Here is a 19,856-nt window from a genome sequence, read left to right as displayed (position 1 = left end):
AGAGAGATGGATGGAGAGGAGGGGAGGGAGGTAGGAGGGGCTTTGGGGCAGATGGAGGGATGGAGAGGGGTGGGAGGGAAAGGAGGGATGGGGGTCTGCAGGGGGTTGAAAAGAAGGGGCGGGGCGGGGCGGGCCTGGCGGGGTGGGTAGGGATGAGAGGGGCGGGGCCGGGTGGTGGCAGGGGCGGGCCAGGGAGAGGTGGGCGGGTCCTGTCTTAGGCTGAGCGAATGGTGCGCTGGGGGCGTGGCCTGGGGGCGTGGTCTGTGGCTGGGGCGGAGCGCGGGCCCGGCTGTGCTCGCCGCCGCCGCTGCGCCCCCCGGACGCGCTCGGGGACCCCGGGCCGGCGGGACCTGGGCACCGGCGGAGCACGCCGGCCGCGGCGGGCCGGAGCGCGGTGGGCGGGCCGCCGAGGACCCCGGCCGGAGCCGGCGGGCGAGGTAAGCGTCGCCGGGGAGGTGGCGCGCGGGGCGGGGACCGGCCGAGGCGCGGGGAGCGCGGGGACCTGTCGGAGCCTTTGTCTGCGGCGCGCCGCCCCACTCGCGCCCCTTCCCCACGCCGGCGGGGTCGCCGCGTCTCCCACCGTGCCCCTGTCCGGGAAGAGAGGGGCTCCCCCCGACCCGTCCGGCGTCGGAGCGAGCCAGCACGCAGCACCCAGGTGCGAGCGCGGGACTCCGACCCGGGAAGGGGACGGCGGCGGTGGCCCTGGCCAAGCTGGGTCTGGGAGCCACCTCCTCCTCCGGGCACACCCCAAGTTCCTCCTGGGCCTCCCTCCACTCATCTTATCCCTTTCCCCAGACATCCCTCCTAGTTCTTGGGAAAGCTGCTGGAAGAGGCGGGGCCTGGGCCCAGGGGTCACCTAGTGTTGTCTGAGGGGTCTCCCTTTTGCCCAGTTGCCGAGGCTTAGGATCCAACTTTGCTGCTGCTGGGGCCTGGCAGACAGGGGTCTTTGGGGCTGCAGGCATCTGGGAACTGCAGGGACCCTGGCTGGAGAGGGAGGTGGGCCTGGATCGCCACCCAGAGCCTACCCCGCATCCCAGGCCCTGCCCAGCCTGTGGCTTGGCATTCATCTGTCCTCTGGGACTCCGGGAAGGGGATGGGCAGAGGATCGTGAAACCCACCACCCTGCTGCTGTGAGTCAAACAGCCTGGCAGCTGGGCTGTGGGAAGAACACCTCCCCCCCACCCCCAGCCTGGCCTGGGCACAGGGGACGGGGCATCCAAGGGCATTCAGCTAAGCAGGACTTGTGGCAGAGCCAGAAGTTCAAGGCCTAGGAGGGCGAGCAGGCTGGCTTCCTAAGTGGATTTGGTTTCCCTTGTCCCCTCTGCTGGCTGGAATTGGAGTGCAGCAGCCTCAGAGCCTGGCATTAGGGTCCAGACACCCAGCACGTCCACTGCCTGGGCATGTCCAGCAGTAGCTGCAGTGTGGGGGCCTCAGCCAGGTCAGCTGCCAGACCCAGGAGTTGGCCTCTTTGTGCCTCAGCCACCCTTTCTGCAAAGTGGGGGCGTGAGCCCAGCCTTGGAGGACCCCGAGGGTCAGGAGCCTTGTGGCCCACATGGTGTGCTCTGAGTGGCGGCTTGTGCCACTATTGAACACTTACTGTGTGCAGCTAAGCCTTTCCTACCTACCCCCTAGCTCCTCTCCATTTGTGAAGTACTCTTTCCCCCCTCTTTTCCACTACTGAGTCTTCATAATAGTGAGGCTGGGAAACTGAGGCCCAAGGGGTGGTCCAAAGGCCAAAGAAATGACCTGTGTCTTCTCAGCTACTCTATGGGGCTGGCACTGAGGGGTTCCCAGTGGCTTGGGGCGGGGAAGCAGAGAAGTGCCCTGTAAACACTGGGTTTTAAGCTTATATTTGCATCCTTACATTTTAATTAAAGTGGACAGGGGAGGAGGCTCCGAGGCCTCCCCGAGCAGCTGGTGTTGGAGTGAGGGGCCGGGAAGGAGGGAGCCGAGGGCCCTGGGGACAGTGCTGGAAGGGCAGTGTGGGTGGCAGCTGCCCGCCACGCCACCCGCTCCAGCGGGAGGGAGCAGAGGCCGCCTCAGGCTGGATGCTGAGCACGTCGCCTTCCCGGATGGCGGGGCCTCAGCTGGGCGGAAGCCTCACATGCTGGCCGGCCGGGCATGGCCGTGCGAGTCCTGGAGCTGCGCTCAGGAGCCCTGCTGTGCATGAGCCAGGCCCTTGGGGGTTTTGATGCCCACCAGAACTGAGCGTCCATCCTGGGCAGATTGGTGGGAGGAGAGTTTTCTGGGGACTGTGTTCTGAGAAGGGACTCTGTGGGCTGGGACCCTGAGGAAGGGTCTTTAAGCCTTTCCGAACCTAACAACTCTTGTGGTAAGGCCATTATGTCCAGTTGGCAGGCAAGGACAGATGGTGCCCAAGGCTACTGTTACTCAAGCCAGGTCAGCTCTGTCCCAGGCCCCCCCTCCCCTGCCCCCACCCACCGAGGAGCCAGGCTGGCGGGGGGGGGGCATCCGGATGCAAGAGTCAGGAGGGGAGGTGCACCTGGCTTCTCTGCGCCCAGACCGGAAGCCCCCCAGGCTCTTCTCTGCCGACTGTGGGTACCGATCACCTGGGTCAGCCTTCTAGCTGACGGCGGCGACTGAGTTTCCCCAGCTCTCCAAGACCAGAAGCAGGCTTCTGGATGCAGGCTCCAAGACCCCAGGGAGGCCCCAGTCTGTGCCCCTGGCCTCAGTAAAACTATATAGGAGTGGGGCGTGGTGGCTCACACCTGTAATTCCAATACTTGAGGAGGATCGCAGGTTTAAAGCCAGCCTCAGCAACTTAGCAAGATCCTGTTTCAAAACAGAAAATAAAATAGGGCTGGGGGTGTAGCTTGGAGGAAGAATGCCTCTGGTTTCAACCTCCAGCCCCTACCCTCCCCAGAACAAAACTATATAGAGAGCTAGAGAAGAGGAACCCAGGCAGAGCAGAGCGTGGTAACCAGTCAGCACAACCCACCTGGAGGCTGGGAAAGGGGTAAACTGAGGCAGGAGACTTCATGACATGAGGCCTCGGAGGTGGCACAGCAGCAGGCAGGAGTGGTTTGGGGAGGTCAGCCCCAGAAATGACTGAGTAACTCTGACCTGGGATCCCCGGGTGGGCCTCTCTCCCTTCCTCCACGAGTTCACACACATCTATGGGGCCAAGGAGGCCAAGGCTCCGCGTTCCTGCCCAGTACCATCCAGCTTTTACGCCCCGCCCCTGTGTTTGCCTCAAGTCCCTACAATGGACACAGATCCAGTCTACAAACATAAATTAATCAGTGTTATTAGAAAAGTCAGTTGAGCTGGGCGTGGTGGCGCACGCTTGTAATCCCCGCGCTTGGGAGGCGGAGACAGGAGGATCGCGCAGGTTCGAAGCCAGCCGCGCGCGCTGGCTTAGGAGACCCTGTTTCTAAATAAAAATATAAAAATAGGTCTGGGAGTGTAGCCCAGAGGTAGAAGGGCTTCCAGGAACCCCAGTACCACAAAAAAAAAAAAAAAAAGAAAAGTCAGTTGATAGCCAGATGTGGTAGTGCATGCCTATAATCCTGGTATTTGGGGGGCTGAGACAGGATGATTGCAGGTTTGAGGCCAGCCACAGCAACTTAGTGAGACCCCATTTCAAAAGTAAAAATAAAAAGGGTGAGAAGTGTAGCTCTGAGGTAGAACACCCTGGATACAATTCTCAGTACTCCTCCTAAAAAAAAAAAAAAAAACAGAGGAAAAAAAGAAGTCAGAACTGGGTGTGGTGGCACATGTTTGTAATCCCAGGTTTGCAGCCAGCCTCAGCTACTTAGTGAGGCCCTTTGCAATTTGGTGAGACCCTGTTTCAAAATAAAGAATAAAAAAAGGCTGAGGATGTAGCTCAGAGTTAGAATGCCCCTGGATTCAATCCCAAGTACTGCTGCAAAAAAAAAAAAAGAAGAAAGAAAGAAAGAAAGAATAAAAAGAAGTCAGCTAATAAAAGTTTTAGGGAAGAAGCCAGACATCTTGTGTATGCACAGGCTCGCCTATATGGTGGGGGCATTGCTCCATCATAGATCACTGGGCTCCTTCCCTTACCCCAAAGGTGCTAGCAGATACAAATAGAAGCAAAAAATAGGTCAGCCAGGCGTGTTGGCCCATACCTGCCATTCTGGTACTTGGGAGGATGAGACAGGAGGATCCCAGGTTCAAAGCGAGCCTCAGCAACTTACTGAGACCCTCAGCAACTTAGCAAGACCCTGTGTCAAAATAAAAAAGGGCTGAGGGTTTAGCTTGGAGGTAGAACCCTACTGGGTTCAATCTCACCCCACCAAATAAAATAAAATAAAAAAATAAAATCCAGGTGTGGTGGCACATGCCTGTAATCCCAGTACTTGGGAGGCTGAGACCAGAAGATTGAAGGTTTGAGGCCAGCCTCAGCAATTATTGAGACCCTGTTTCCAAAATAATAATAATAATAATAATAATAATAATAAAATAGGCCTGGGATGTAACCTGCAGGTAGAAGGCCTCTAGGTTCCATCCCCAGTACCACCACCTCCAAAAAAAAAGAAGAAAAAGAAAGGAAGAAAAGAAAGAAAGAGAGAGAGAAAGAAAGAAAGAGGGAAGGAAGGAAGGAAGGAAGGAAGGAAGGAAGGAAGGAAGGAGAGAAGCACTGAGGCTAGACCATAGGAAGAACTGGCTGCCGTTGAAGGAGGTTGGCCCCAGAGTTGAGAGCCATGTGACTCAGGGTCACACAGACCTGCTTTGGGGTTCACACTGCACTAGTTTCTGCCTGTGAGACCAGAGTGGCAGCCACTCAGACATGACCCTCCTTTCCTTCAGCTGAATAATGAATGAACCTGGGCAGCTCCCTCCCAGGGGGAAGTGTAAGAGGCTTCCAGCTTGGTGCCCCCCACCTATTTCTCCCAGACTGGCTGCCGCCACCCACATGCAGGCCACCCTGGTTGCTTCCTGGGCGCAGCCCCTGCGCTGGACCTCTGAGCTCCAGCCTCCACTCTGCCTTCCCGTCTCCATAGCAATGAGGGTGCACTTCCCAGGACGTGTGAGGCGTCACCTCCCTCCCAAGTTTGGACAGGAGGGGTGAATGGAAAGGGCTGCCCGGTGGTGTCCCTTGAGAGCTGGCAGTGCGCCTGGTCAGGGGTGCCCTCTCCTTCCTCGCAGCACTGGCTGCCATGGGCTCCGTCGGGAGTCAGCGCCTCAAGGAGCCCAGTGTGGCGGGCTCGCCTGACCGCAGCGTGGTGACCACCAGCTTTGGCTTCCAGCTGGAGGCAGCAGCGGCCGAGGCGGCTCGGGACCAGGGCCTTAGGGCCAGGGGCATCTCGACCTCCATGGACTCCGGTGAGTGCGGGTGCGGACCAGGCGTCCACCCCAAGGTGGAATTGGCAGGGGTGGCAGGTCCTCCACCCACTCTGTGCGTCCTGTGCAGGAGGCCACCTGCGTCCATAGGCCGGGGCCGAGGAGACCCTGCCTCCCCTGGGCTCCCGCACATGAATCGTGTACTGACCTATGTGGCTTCTTGCATCAGGAAGTGACAAGGCTCACCTAGGTCACATCCACTGGGCAAAGCAAGTCGAGCCTAAGGAGACAGGAAGGAAGGTCGGATGCATGCTCTAAAGCGCTGACCTCTCTAGCCTGTTTCCGGCAATGGGGCCGGGTGACTCTGAGGTTGGACTTGCAGAGTGGGTCTGAAGTGGACCGCCTGGTCCACCCCGCCTGCTTGGGGATGGTGTGGGGGAGCCCCTGTTCTTCTCTTGCGGTTGGTGTATTCAGCTGGGGCCAACTGAGTTCATAAACCCTTGCTCAGGGCTGGCCCTGGCACCCGGCTGCCACCCACAAGTGGCATGCTCGTTTGGAGAGGGCTGTTGTTTATACCAGCAGCACTTCAGGCTCCAACATGTGCTGATTCTCTGGTCCCCTCTCCGCACGTGGGCAGTGGAGGTTCTGCTGGCTGAGCCCGTGGTGCGTGGGGATGGGCCTCTCTTGGGGAGGGGGACCAGCTCGGGGCCTGTCCCCCAGGGGTGGCAGTAGACATTATGGAACAGGGCCTTTGGCAGCGCTGGGCAAGAGGGAGTGGTGGGCATGGTGGCAGCACTGATTTTAACTGTGATGGCCATGGTGAAAGCAGGCCTGCTGATGGATCAGTCAGGTTTCCACTAGAGAAACAGAGTCCATAGGAGATAGGAGGGAGGGAAAGAGGGAGGGAGAGATAGAGTTATAGATATGATATAGAAATATGCATGTCTAGGCATGTATATAGGTTAATTACAAGAAACTGGCTTACTAATGTGAGGGCTGGTAAAGTCAGTGTCTTAGTCTGTTTTCTGTTGCTATAACAAAATACCAGAAACTGGATACATTATTTAAAAAAGAGGTTTCTTTAGCTCACAGTGCTGGAGATTCAAGAGTATGGCATTGGCTTCTGCTAGCGTCTGGTGAGAACCTCATCCAGCCCCATCCAGCTGGGCACTGCAGTGCACAGTCTGAAATCCCAGTACTGGGGAGGCTGAGACAGGGGGATCGCTGGCTGGGGGCCATTCTCAGCAACTTCGTGAGACCCTGTTTCCGAATAAAAAATAAAAACCTGGCGTGGTGGTGCACACTTGTAGTTCCAGTACTTGGGAGGATCTCGCAGGTTTGAAGCCAGTCTCAGCTACTTAGTGAAGCTCTCAGCAACTCAGTGAGACCCTGTTACCAAATTTTTAAACAAATAGATGATAGATAGATAGATAGATAGATAGATAGATAGATAGATATAGTCGGGAGTGTAGCCTGAAGGTAGAAATCCCCTGGGTTCCATCTCTAGTACCAAAAATAAACAAACAAATAAAAAATAAGCCAGACATGGTGATGCACACCTGTAATTCCAGTACTTGGGAGGCTAATCCAGGGGGATTGCAGGTCTGAGGCCAGCCTCACAACTTAGGCCTATTTCAAATAAAAATTAAAAGGGCTGAGATGTAGCTTGCAGAAGAATGCCCCTGGGTTCTATCTTCAGTACCAAAAAAAAAAACAACCTGTCCACTAATGGAGTCGTGGTGGTCCTGATGGACAGCGCACACGGTGGTGACGCTCATGTTGACGGGAGCGCTGGCGTCGTGGCCGCGGTGTCTGGGGCGGGTGGCAGTGGGCATGGTGGCCTCGGGGTGCCGCCCTGGCCTTGCCGGTCTCACTGGCATCTCCGGGTCTAGCGATGGAGGAGCCGGTTCCGGACGATCGCTACCACGCCATCTACTTCGCGATGCTGCTGGCCGGCGTGGGCTTCCTGCTGCCCTACAACAGCTTCATCACCGACGTGGATTACCTGCATCACAAGTACCCAGGTGGACCGCCCACCCGGCTTCCCTGAAACCCCACGGGGCGGACCCTGCCCTGGACCCTGTGATTGCTGAGTGGCCTTGGGCAGCCGCTGGCCGGGCCGGGCGGGGCAGAGGGCAGGGCCGCCCTGAGTGCGCTGTCTGTGTCACCTGGCCTTGCAGGGACCTCGATCGTGTTCGACATGAGCCTCACCTACATCCTGGTGGCCCTGGCCGCCGTGCTCCTCAACAACGTCCTGGTGGAGAGGCTGAACCTGCACACCAGGATCACCGCGGGTGCGACCTCCACCCCAGCTCCCGCACTCCGCCCCGCATCTGCAGAGTGGGCAGGTTGCCTGGGGGCGCCCTGGTGCCTCCTGAGCCAGCAGCGTGCCTTGACCCCACATTCAACCCTGGGCCCCTGCTCAAGCGCCCCCCCCCCCACGCCCTGTGCCCCTCCTCCTTGACCCGCTTCATGGCGACATCCAGCTTCAGGGTTCAACCGCGATGGCGCTTCCTACAGGAAGCCCCTCTAGACCTCCCTCCCAGTCGTCCCTGGCCTGCCCATTTTTAGGGGGAAGGGCAGAGAAGGGGAAGGTGAGGGGCGCCCCGGCCAGCCTGCCCCCCTCATCAGCCTCTCCCCGCAGGCTACCTCTTAGCCCTGGGGCCCCTGCTCTTTATCAGCATCTGTGACGTGTGGTTGCAGCTCTTCCCCCATGACCAGGCCTACGCCATCAACCTGGCTGCTGTGGGCACCGTGGCCTTCGGCTGCACAGGTAGGGAGGGGCCCCGGTGGGCAGCGCTGGGCCGAGCTCGGCCGCTGGCTGCCACCACACCCCACACCCCGACGCTCAGGCAGCCCCTGGCCTCTGCTGATTCCCCAGGCAGTGCTCCCACCTCACTCCACTGCTTCTCCAACTTTTCCAACAGTTTTTTAAAATTTGAGCCAGGCAGGGTGGTGTACATCTGTAATCATAGTACTTAGGAGGCTGAGATAGGAGGATTACTGCTTTGAGGCCAGTGCGTGGTAATTTATCAGGATTCTATTTTAAAATTAAAAATAAGCAGGCTGGGGTGGTGCACACCTGTAATCCTTGTACTTGGGAGGCTGAAACAGGAGGATCACAGGCTCAAGGCCAGCCTCTGCAATTTAATGAGACCCTCAGCAATTTAATAAGACCCTGTTTCAAAAAATTTTTTAATTAATTTTTAAAAGGGCTAAAGAAATGCCGGGCATGGTGGCGTATGCTTGTAATCCCAGTCCTTGGGAGGCTGAGACAGGAAGAGCACAGATTTGAAACCAGCTTCAGCAATTTAGTGAGGCTATCAGCAACTTAGAGAAACCCCGTTTCCAAATAAAAAATAAAGTAAGTCTGGGATATAGCCCAGAGGTAGAAGGCCCCTGGGTTCTATCCCTAGTAACACACACACACACACACACACACACACACACACACACCACACACAAACTAAGGGAACCAGGCATGGTGGCACACGCCTCTCATCCTTGTATTTGAGAAGCTAAGACAGAAAGACCGCAGGTTCGAGGACAGCCTTAGCAAGGAGTGAGACTCTTACCTACCTAGAAAGACCCCGTTTCAAAATAAAAACAAATTAAGGTTGGGCATGTAGCTTGGAGTTCGAATGCCCCTGGGTTCAATCTTCAATACCAATAAATAAATTAAATAAATAAATAATAAAAGAAATTTTAAAAACAGTTTCAAACCTACCAAAGGATTGCAAGAATAAAACAAGGATCACCCACATGGGCCCTCCCTTCTGTTTTCTCTTTTCTGTGGGTATATAAACTTCCCCCAAGCACATATAAATATACAATAACACATATTTTCCTCTTACGCCATCATTACCTTTGTTGCTTCAATTCTAATGGTTTAGGGCGTATTTTCTAGTTTTTTTCTGTGGTGAAGAGTGAACATAGGGTCTTCTGCGTGCTAGGCAAGCGCTAACACTGAGCTATATCCCGACACCCTCCTTCTTTTTGCAACTTTAACAAGTCTTTATTATAAAATCAGTAGGAAATAGAGAAGGCAGCGGGCAGCTACGCTGAAGAGCCTGAAAGTGGAACTCTCTCTCAGCCCTTTTTTAAATTTTATCTTGAGACAAGTCTTACTAAGTTGCCCAGGTTGGTTTCAAACTTGCGATCCTCCTGCCTCAGCCTCCTAAGTTGCTGCATACACGCACCGCCACACCCAGCTTCGAAAATACTTTTATAACCATATTACAGTTGCTGAAGTTCAGAATTTCACACTAATACAATACTATTATCTAAGGTAGGATTCGTATTTGCTTTTGGTTTGTTTGTTTTTGCAATACTGGGGATTGAACGCAGGGGCATTCTACTTCTGAGCTACACCCCAGTCCTATTTTTTATTCTTTATTTTGAAACCGGGTCTCACTGAGTTGCAAAGGGCCTCACTAAGTAGCTGAGGCTGTCCTCGAACCGTGATCCTTCAGTCTCAGCCTCCTGAATGCTGGGATTACAAGCGTGCGCCACCACGCCCAGCTGACACCTTTCTGTTGTTGTTTTCTTAATGAAGGATGGTTCCTCTGTCCACCTGTGTCATTCATTCATTGCCATGACATTGGGAAGGGTCTAGGGCCCGTAGTAGTTTTGTAGACTTCCTTTTGTGTGTGTGGTGTGTAGTGTGGTGTGGTGTGGTGTGGTGTGGCTTGGTGTGTGTGTGTGTGTGTGTGTGTGTGTGTGTGTGTGTGTGTGTGTATTACTGGGGATTGAACCCAGGGACAATCTAGCTTTGAGTTACCCCCCCCCAGCCCTATTTTTTTTTTTTTGGTGGTACTGGGGTTCCTGGGAACCCTTCTACCTCCGGGTTACACTCCCAGACCTATTTTTTATACTTTTTTTATTTGGAAACAGGGTCTCCTGCAATCCTCCTGTCTCCACCTCCCAAGTGTGGGGATTACAAGCGTGTGCCACAACACCCGGCCCCCCACCCTATTTTATTTTTTATTTTGAAACATAGTCTTGCTAAATTGCTGAGGTTAGCCTTGAACCTGTGATCTTCCTGTCTCAACCAAGTACTGGGATCACAGGGCTGCAGTTTTTTAGCAAGGCTCAGGATAGAGCCCAGGACTTCCACAAAGGCTAGGCAAGCACTCTCCCACTGAGCTGCACCCCCAGCCCTCAAATTTGTTTTTACCATAACTTCCAGGAAGAATGCACTAGATGTGTGCGCATGTGTGTCTGAGCGAGCCAGGCTTCGTGAAGTCGTACTCTCTACGCAGGCAGGGTCTGTTCTGTTGATTTGTCAAAAAGCAAATGCTGAGCCTGGCGTGGTGGCGCTCACTCGTAATCCCAGCACTTGGGAGGCTGAGACAGGAGGATCGCGGTTCAAGGACAGCCTCAGCTACTTAGTGAGGCCCTCTGGAACTTAGTGAGACCCTGTTTCAAAGTTAAGAATAAAGCTGGGCTTGGTGGTGCACACTTGTAATCCCAGCATTCAGGAAGTGAAGACTGGAGGATCGGGGTTCACAGACAGCTTCAGCTACTTTTTGGTGAGGCCCTTCTCAACTCACTGAGACCCTGTTTAAAAAAAAAAAAAAAAAAAAAGACTAGCCGGGCGTGGTGGCGCTTGTAATCCCCACACTTGGGAGGCGGAGACAGGAGGATCGTGCTGGTTCAAAGCCAGCCTCGCTGGCTTAAGAGACCCTGTTTCAAAATAAAAAAAATATATAAAATAGGTCTGGGAGTGTAGCCCGGTGGTAGAAGGATTTCCAGGAACCCCAGTACAACAACAACAACAAAGACTAAAAAATAACTTAGCAAGACTGTCTCAAGATAAAATAAAAAGGGCTGGGAGTATACCTCAGTAGTAGAGTACCCTTGGGTCCAATCCCCAGTACTGCAAAAAAAAAGCAAATGCCAATTTTCTGGAGGGTTTAGCCTGCCACGCCCACCCTGACTCAGGCCAGGCCTGGCTGGGTGTGGACTTGTGGGGTTCCAAGTCCGAGCCACCACGTTTCCCCTGAATCCTGGATTTCTATGTTGGACAGGACAAGAGAGGCTGTGCTGTCATAACAACGAAGCCCAGAACTTGCAGTGGCTTCACAGAACAAGATTTATTTCTTGCTCTTGCTACATGTCCAATGCGGGGGTGGGGGTCTGTTCCATAGTCCTGGGGGGACTCAGCCTCATGCCCCCTTCCCACACACATGTGGCCTCTTCTGTTCATGGTGGCAGAAGACAGAAGGGTCAGGAAAGTTTGTGCTACGTCTTCCAGAGTGATCACACCGGGGCTGCTCGCGTCCCATTGGCCAGGGTTCTTCTGTGGCAGGGATGTGGACAGCATTATTTTGAGGGCACCTCTGTTGCCACCATGGGCTGCCAGGTGGTCTGAGCAAACTGCTGGGCCCCCGGTGATGCTGATGTCTCCTTACACACTTGCTCTGCCAACACAGGGCTCTCGGGGTTCTCAGAGTTGCATTGTTTACAGCTGATGGGCGACAAATGGTATCTTAAAGCTGGGTGTGGTGGTACACACCTGTAATCCCAGTACTTTTTTTTGGGGGGTGGTGGTACTGGGGTTCCTGGAAACCCTTCTACTTCCAGGCTACACTCCCAGACCTATTTTATATATATATATATATATATATATATATATATATATATATATATATATTTTTTTTTTTTTTTTTAAACAGGGTCTCTTAAGCCAGTGTGGCCGGCTTCGAACCTGCCCTGCGCGATCCTCCTGTCTCTGCCTCCCAAGCGTGGGCCACCACGCCCGGCTTAATCCCAGTACTTGAGAGGCTGGGACTGAAGAATTGCAGGTTCAAGGACAGCCTCAGCAACTTAATGAGACTTTCAGCAACTTAGCAAGACCCTGTTTTAAAATAAAAAGAGCAGGTCTGGGAGTATAGCCCAGAGGTAGAAAAGCCCCTGGGTTCCACCCCAGTACCACACATACACACACACACACACACACACACACACACACACACACAAAATAGCTGGGTATGGTGGCACAAGCCTGTAATCCTAGTACTTGGGAGGCTGACGCAGGCTCGAGGCCAACCTCAACAATTTAGCAAAACCCTGTTTCAAAATAAAAAGGAGCTGGATTCTGCCCCCAGAAGTAGATCACCCCTGGGTTCCATTCTCCAGTGCCAAAAACACAAATAGTGAGCCAGACATGATGGCACACCCCTGTAATCCCAGTACTTGGGAGGCTGAGGTAGGAGGATCGGAGGTTCCAGGACAGCCTCAGCAAGCAGCGAGCGTCTCAACTTAGCAAGACTCTGTTTCAAAATCAAAGTGAAAAAATAGAACTAGGGGTGTAGCTCGGAGGTAGAATGTCCCTGGGTACAGATGGACAAACAAGCAAATGGTGTCTCATGGTTTCCCCTCTCTCTCTCTCTTAAGTGCAGCAATCCAGTTTCTATGGGTACACGGGGATGCTGCCCAAGAGGTACACGCAGGGGGTGATGACCGGGGAGAGTGAGTATTGCCGACCGGAGAGGGGGCACGGGCTGCTGCCACTCCTCAAGCTGCTTCTTGGGGAGCCCCTGCCGTGTGCCCGGGACCCAGAGAAGCTCTGAGCGTGCCGGGCGGGGGACAGTGGCCACATAGGTCCTCCCTGGCTGGGGCTGGGGCAGAGAGTGCACCCCCTGCACACGTACCTCGGAGCACTGCGGGGGTGTGGGAGAGGCTGCGCGGTGTGGTGTGGTTCTGTGCATGCTCTCAGTTCCCGAGCGGGCAGCGGCCGCCCCTTCAGCGCCATGCTCTCCCAGCCCCTTGACCCACCTGCCACCCCTGCTTGGCACGCACACTTGAGGGCCTCACTGGCTTCCCAGACGCACTTCTCCAGCCACCGCGCCACCTCCCAGCTGCCCCTTCTCAACACATGGCGCCTCCATCACTCAAGCCCCAACTGATCCAGGTCTTTGAGTTGCCCCCTTCGCTCCAGGGCCTGGGCTGAGCACCTGGTGCCTCTGGTCCTGATACCTCAGGCCCGGCCTGTGCGTGGGGGCCAGTGCCTGGAGCCACCTATTTTCGGTCTCCCAGGAGGGCGCCCTCAGACCACGCCCCACCTTCCCCTTGGGCGCCCTCTGCCTGGTGGTGAGGCCCACCAGATGCCCTCCGGACCTGGGGGTCTGGCTCAGGGGTCCCCGCCCACCTGCTCTCCTTCACCTCCCTGCACAGGAGCGCAAGGCTCACGCCAGCCCCTGCCGCCATCTCGGGCGTAAGCTTGTGTATCCACAACCCCAGCCTGCATCCCACACTCCATGCCTGTGTCCTGCGACTCATTTGGGCCTGCCCCCACCAAGCCCCAGGAAGGCAGAGAGCCTTCCTGCGTGTCCCCACTGGGTCCCCAGGATGGGATGATGCTGCTTCCTCGGGAAATGCCCAGCTCCTGGGGGTCTGGGCCCCTGGAAGGACCAGGAGCCACTGGGAGGCCGGGTGGGCCTGGGGGGGGCAGTGAGACCAGACTTCAGTGGGCCAGGCTGGGGGCCCTGAGGGTGATGGGAAGACTGGAGCTGGGCAGGGCTGGGGGCATCGACGGGGAGGGGCTGCCCCTCTCCATAGGGTGAGCCTGGGCGGGGCTCTGGGATGGGGATGGGGGCGTGCGGGTGCTGGGGGAGCGGGACCAGGCCCGAGCCCCCCCTCCGGGCCCCCAGGCACCGCTGGAGTGATGATCTCGCTGAGCCGCATCCTCACCAAGCTGCTGCTGCCGGACGAGCGCGCCAGCACGCTCATCTTTTTCCTGGTCTCCGTGGGCCTGGAGCTGCTCTGCTTCCTGCTGCACCTGCTGGTGCGGCGCAGCCGCTTTGTGCTCTACTACACCACGCGGCCGCGGGACAGCCGCCGAACCTGCCGGGCTGGCTACCGCGTGCACCACGACGTCGCCGCCGGGGACATCCACTTCGTAAGTTCCCCGCCAAGTGCGGGTGGTGCGGGCTCTGAGCCTGACGCCAGCGAGGAGAGCCGGCCTGGGCGCATGCCTTCGCGGGGTCGAGGCCCTATCAACGGTTCTGCCCACTTCTTTTTTTTTTTTTTAAGTATTTTTATTTTTTGCAGAACTGGGGATTGAGCCCAGGGGCATCCTAACAATGAGCTACATCCCAGTCCTATTTTTTCATATTCTTTATTTTGAAACAAGGTCTTGCTAAATTGTGGAGGGCCTCATTAAGTAGCTGAGGCTGGCTGTGAACCTACGATCCTCCTGTTTCAGCCTCCCAAGTACTGGGATTACAAGTGTGTGGCACCACGCCCACTTCTGAGGTCGGAAGCCCCTCCAACTCCTGCGTCCTGTGATACAGAGGGCACATGGTCCCTGGCGGCTGTGACAGCCCACATACTGTAAAGTCCCATCCTGTTGGGACAGCTAGGGCTGAGGCTCCTTTCCGCTGGTTCAGGTGCACAGCCGCCACAGCCAGGGCGAGGAACCCAGGGGGTGTGGCAGGACCCAAAGCCAGGGAGGAAATAGAGAAGCCTGTAGGAGCAAAAGAGGAGGCCAGAGAGGGAGGGCAGGGCCGGCTTCCGAGCACCTGGCTCTGCAGAGGTCAGGGCCCAGCTGCTGTCAGCTGCTTAGCTCCTGGTGAGGCGCTTCCCTGAGTCTTTGGACGGGTGGGCCGCCACGTTCCTAGGAGCCGGGGTGCCCTCTGGAGGCAGCAGTGCCACATGGCACCCCTCACCTGAGGCTGTTGGGTGTGGATACCTGTCTGCCAGGGCCCCAGTCACAGAGGGAGACAGGGCGGTGTGAGCTGTTGCTCTTTGGGAACCAGAATGGTCAGGCAGGCATTGATCCAAGGAGTCGCCTGGGCCCTTGGTTGGGGACTATGCAGTGAATTGTCCCTCATAGAGTCAACAGACCCAGAGATGGACCTGTGATGGAAAAGGACAGATGTGAAAGGGCTCCCCATTTGAGGGGTCCCCCAGGAGGGGCTCGTGGGCTGAGTGCTGCCCACCTGAGGGGGAACACAAAGCCCACCAGAAGGGCACAGGGCTTTGGGGCAGGGGCGTGAGCGCGGAGTCCTGGACTAGGGGTCTCTGGGAAGGCGGGAGTGGGCTGCAGTGTGGGTAGGGGATTCATGGGAGTGACAAGATGGAATTTACCATCTCAGAAATATAAGGCACACTCTGTAATCCCAGTACTTGGGAGGCTGAGCAGCAGCGCAGTGAGACCCTGCTTCAAAATACTTTTGTAAAAGGCTGGGGGTTGTGGCACACGTTTGTAATCCCCGCGCTTGGGAGGATGAAGCAGGAGGATCGTGCAGGTTCGAAGCCTCAGCTGGCTTAAGAGACCCTGTTTCCAAATAAAATATAAAATATGTCTGGGAGTGTAGCCCGGAGGTAGAAGGCTCCTGAGTTCCATCCCCAGTACCACCAAAAAAAAAAACAAAAAACAAAAAAAACCCAACAACCTTTTGTAAAGGATTGGGGGTATACTCAGAGTTCAGTTCCCAGTAAAAGAGAAAGAGAAAGAAGTCTAAGGCTTTTGTAAGCAAGGAAAGAGGGGGTCTCTCTATACGGTGGGCACTAGCTGAGTGCCCACCTGAGCTTGGGTGCCTGACCTGCGCCTCCATCCCACTGTGTGGTCTCTCCAGGAGCACCCAGCCCCAGCTCTGGTCAACACTGAGTCCCCGAAGGACAGCCCGGCTCACGAGGTGGGCGGAGGTGGGGGCACCTACATGCGCTTTGACGTGCCTCGGCCCCGCGTCCAGCGGAGCTGGCCCACGCTCAGAGGTGAGGACGAGCCCCGGGAGCCCTCCAGGCCACTCCTGGTCTGCACATGTGGGCAGTGCCCAGGCTGAATGCGGTGCCGCCCTCTAAGAGACACCCCCGTGTCCCCAGCCCTGCTGCTGCACCGCTACGTGGTGGCGCGGGTCATCTGGGCCGACATGCTGTCCATTGCGGTGACCTACTTCATCACGCTGTGCCTCTTCCCCGGCCTGGAGTCTGAGATCCGCCACTGCGTGCTGGGAGAATGGCTGCCCATCCTGGTCATGGCCGTGTTCAACCTCTCGGACTTCGTGGGCAAGGTGGGCCACCTGCCGGCTGGGGGTTGCCTGGGCAGGTCCCTCGGGCCTGCAGGACAGCTCCCATGGCGCCCCTCCACCCCGTGGTCAACTAGTCAGTGGGTTTCTGGGGTGACCCTCCCCGGGTGAGCACAGGCGGTAGGCAGGGTCGCCCAGAAGTGGCTCCAAGGAGCTGGTGTGTCAGGGCCAGAGTAGGGGCCAAGCTGCCATTTCTGATACGTCCTGCAGGTACTTCCTGCAGATCTAGGGCGGGCCTGATCAATGAATGACTTGGGGCTCAGCGAGAGGAAGCCATTTGCCTTGAATCACATAGCTGAAAAGTACAAGAAACCAAGCTTGTGTTTCCTAAGGGAGCAAGGCTGAGAGCGGGTCCCAAGCCCAATCCCGCTGCTGACTCAGACTTTCATGTCTCAAATAGTGTCAGTCCTCACCTCTCAAGAATGCTGTGAGAACATTGGGGACACGCGGTGTTTGATCAGGAGCAGGCACGGGGCAAAGACCATCTGTTGATATCACGAGCGGGATTGGTGGGCCGGAGGGGGCTGGGACCTGGGCTGTGCTGGACACAGGCAGGGTGTGGCTAACACACAGCTCCCCGCAGATCCTGGCAGCCCTGCCCATGGACTGGCGCGGCACCCACCTGCTGGCCTGCTCCTGCCTGCGAGTCGTCTTCATCCCCCTGTTCATCCTGTGCGTCTACCCCAGCGGCATGCCCGCCCTCCGTCACCCGGCCTGGCCCTGCATCTTCTCCCTGCTCATGGGCATCAGCAACGGCTACTTTGGCAGCGTGCCCATGATCTTGGCAGCAGGCAAAGTGAGCCCCAAGCAGCGGGAACTGGCAGGTAAGGCCGCCGACCGAGGGACAGCGCCCCCTAGTGAGGAAACCGAGGGCAGCCGTCAAGAAGGGTCCTGGGGTCTAGGCAGTTGTAGGTGTGGGGAAGGTTACCAATTAATTTCACTCATTTGTCCCACAGCTACTTCCTGAGCTTTTCCTATGTACCAGGCAGGGTCCTCGATGCCAGGGACACAGTGATCCCGTGCCGTGGGGCTACAGTCCAGTGGTGGGGACAGCCTATAATCAGCCAAGGGACGGTGTCAGTGGTAGAGGCTGGGACAGGAGGATCACAGGTTCAAGGCCAACCTCGGCAACTCAACAAGACCTTCAACAACTTAGCAAGACCCTGTCTCAACACAAAAAATTAAAGAGGGTCTGGGGTTAAGCTGTGCATGATGATACATACCTTAATCTTAGTACTTGTGAGACTAAGACAGGAGGATTGCAGGTTTGAAGCCAGCTTCAGCAACTTAGTGAGGCTTTCAGCAACTTAGACCCTCTGTGTGTGTGTGTGTGTGTGTGTGTGTGTGTGTGTGTGTGTGTGAGACTGGGGGTGGAACCCAGAGACTTTCTACCTCAAGGCTATACTCCCAGACCTTTTTTATAATTTATTTGAAAACAGGGTCTCACTAAGTTGCTGAGGCTGGCTTCGAACCTGTGCGATCCTCCTGTCTCAGCCTCCCAAGCGTGGGGATTACAAGCGTGCACCACCACGCCCAGCTATAGACCCTGCTTTAAAATAAAAAAGTAGCCGGGCGTGGTGGCGCACGCTTGTAATCCCCACGCTTGGGAGGCTGAGACCGGAGAATTGTGGTTCCCAGACAGCCTCAGCTACTTAGTGAGACCCTGTTTCAAAATAAAGAATAAAAAACAGGGCAGGGGGTGTAGCTCGGAGGTAGAATGCCCCTGGGTTTCATTCCCAGACCTGCAGAAAATAAAAAAAAGTAGGGCTGGCGTTATAGCTCAAGAGATAGAATACCCCTGAGTTCAATCCCTAGCAACCCCTCCAAAAAAATACAGATATTTTGACACACTATAACATTGATGAGCCCTGAATATATTACCCTCAGTGAAATTTGCAAGTCACAAAAAGGTAGCTCATGTGAGGTCCCTAGAGGAGGCAAATCCACAAAGATAGAAAGTGGGTTCATGGATGCCCGGAGCTGAGGAGAGAAGAGCGGGGAGTTAGTGTTTAATGGGGACAGTTTCAGTTTGGGGAGATGAAAACCTTCTGGAGCTGGCCGGTGGTGACGGCTGCTTGGGTGTAAATGTGCCGCCTGTCCCTGGACTGCCACGTGAAAGTGGATAAGGCCCTCAGCAACTGAGACCCTGCTTCAAAGTAAAACATAAAATAGGGAGCCGGGCGTGGTGGCGCACACTTGTAATCCCAGCATTCGGGAGGCTGAGACAGGAGGATTCGGATTCGTGGCCAGTCTCAGCTACTTAGTGAGGCCCTCCGCAACTCGGTGAGACCCGGTTTCAAATTAAAGAAAAAAGACTGGGCTGTGTGTGTAGCTCAGAGATAGAATGTCCTTGGGTTCAATCCCCAGCACCACATACACACACAAAAAGTAAATAAAATAAAATAAAATAAAATAAAATAAAATAGGGTTGGCTGGAGGTATAGCTTAGAGGTAAAATGCACCTGGGTTCAGTCCTCAGCATATCCCCCCCCACACACACACACACATACACACATACACACACTCACATGGCAGTAAGGGGACAGAGGAGCACAGAGGCTGGGTGCTCCGTGGGGAAGGAGCACCTGCCCAGACCCTGAGAAGGGTCACGGGCCTCGGGGAGGTGTGCCCCATGTGCCTGGGCAACTGTGGCTGTGCCCCCTCAGCCAGCCTTGTCCACAGGGAACACCATGACCGTGTCCTACATGTCGGGGCTGACGCTGGGCTCTGCCGTGGCCTACTGCACCTACAGCCTCACCCGGGACGCCCACAGCAGCTGCTTCCGCACCGCCACGGCCAACGGCTCTGTCCCCACTGGCCCCTGAGCCTGCCCCGCCCGGGACAGCTGCTGGGGCCCAGAGGGGCCCTGAGGCCCGAGGCCCCCTCCCTGCCCCTGCCTGCCGTGCCTGCGGGGCCCCGGCCTCTTCCTGTGCCAATAACACCACCTTGCTGGGTCCAGCCTGCCCCTGCCCAGCTGTGTCCTGTGTCCGGCCTCACGCCCACCCTTGCCCTCTGTGTGCGTCCAGTGGCCCTGGCTCCATCAGGAGCACTCTGTAGGGTCAGACTCACAGCCATCCCTACCCAGGATGGCAGACCTAGTGTCCCCGTGTCCGCCTCACAGTGACCACCTCAGGACCTGCCTCCAGGGCCCCATCATCCTCATCACTGTCCACGGTGCTGGCCAGGGTGGGGAACCCCTCCTCATGGACAGAAGAGGCCCCTGGATAAGAGGGCAGTCCCTGGCCTTGTCCCTGTTCTGAAACACCAGGCGTTCATTGCTAGGGAGGAATCCCAGCGCTGGGGCATCTGCGTGGCCCTCTGCCTCCCCGCTGCCCTCGTCCTGCCCATGGTACAGAGGGGAGACAAGTTTAGGGGCCACGGAGGAGTATCCCTGGGATCTAGGGAGGCTCAAAGAAGTATAAGTCAAGCCCAAGAGACCTGGCAAGAGGGGAGGGGCCAGGGGACACTGCCAAGGACAGTGTTCCCAGGGGAGGACACCTGCCCTTCTACACCCGCCCCTGCTGTCACCACCCCCTGCCGTGTCCCTCACCTGTGAGT

The 19,856-nt window shown here is 56.2% G+C and overlaps 1 protein-coding gene across 2 annotated transcripts; it reads left to right on the top strand.

Annotated features, from left to right (window-relative positions):
• Positions 1-5,141: 5,141 nt before the first annotated feature.
• SLC29A4 (solute carrier family 29 member 4) lies at positions 5,142-19,123 on the top strand (the record flags this gene model as incomplete). 2 transcript variants are annotated; one of them, XM_080704608.1, is made up of 10 exons in its annotated part: positions 5,142-5,307; positions 7,158-7,289; positions 7,446-7,559; positions 7,947-8,038; positions 12,669-12,738; positions 13,920-14,167; positions 15,849-15,987; positions 16,096-16,283; positions 16,882-17,122; positions 18,981-19,123. In XM_080704608.1, the coding sequence occupies 10 exons, from the start codon at positions 5,142-5,144 to the stop codon at positions 19,121-19,123; spliced, it is 1,533 nt and encodes a 510-aa protein (XP_080560734.1). The 2 variants fall into 2 exon arrangements, with proteins under 2 accessions (XP_080560734.1, XP_080560733.1); XM_080704607.1 differs by having other exon boundaries at positions 7,910-8,038; positions 12,664-12,738.
• Positions 19,124-19,856: the final 733 nt, after the last annotated feature.

Source organism: Muscardinus avellanarius (assembly GCF_963383645.1).
Source record: "Muscardinus avellanarius genome assembly, chromosome: 10".
Taxonomy (NCBI): domain Eukaryota; kingdom Metazoa; phylum Chordata; class Mammalia; order Rodentia; family Gliridae; genus Muscardinus; species Muscardinus avellanarius.
Note: the sequence above shows the minus strand (reverse complement) of the source record. Positions and strands in the feature narration are given on the sequence as shown.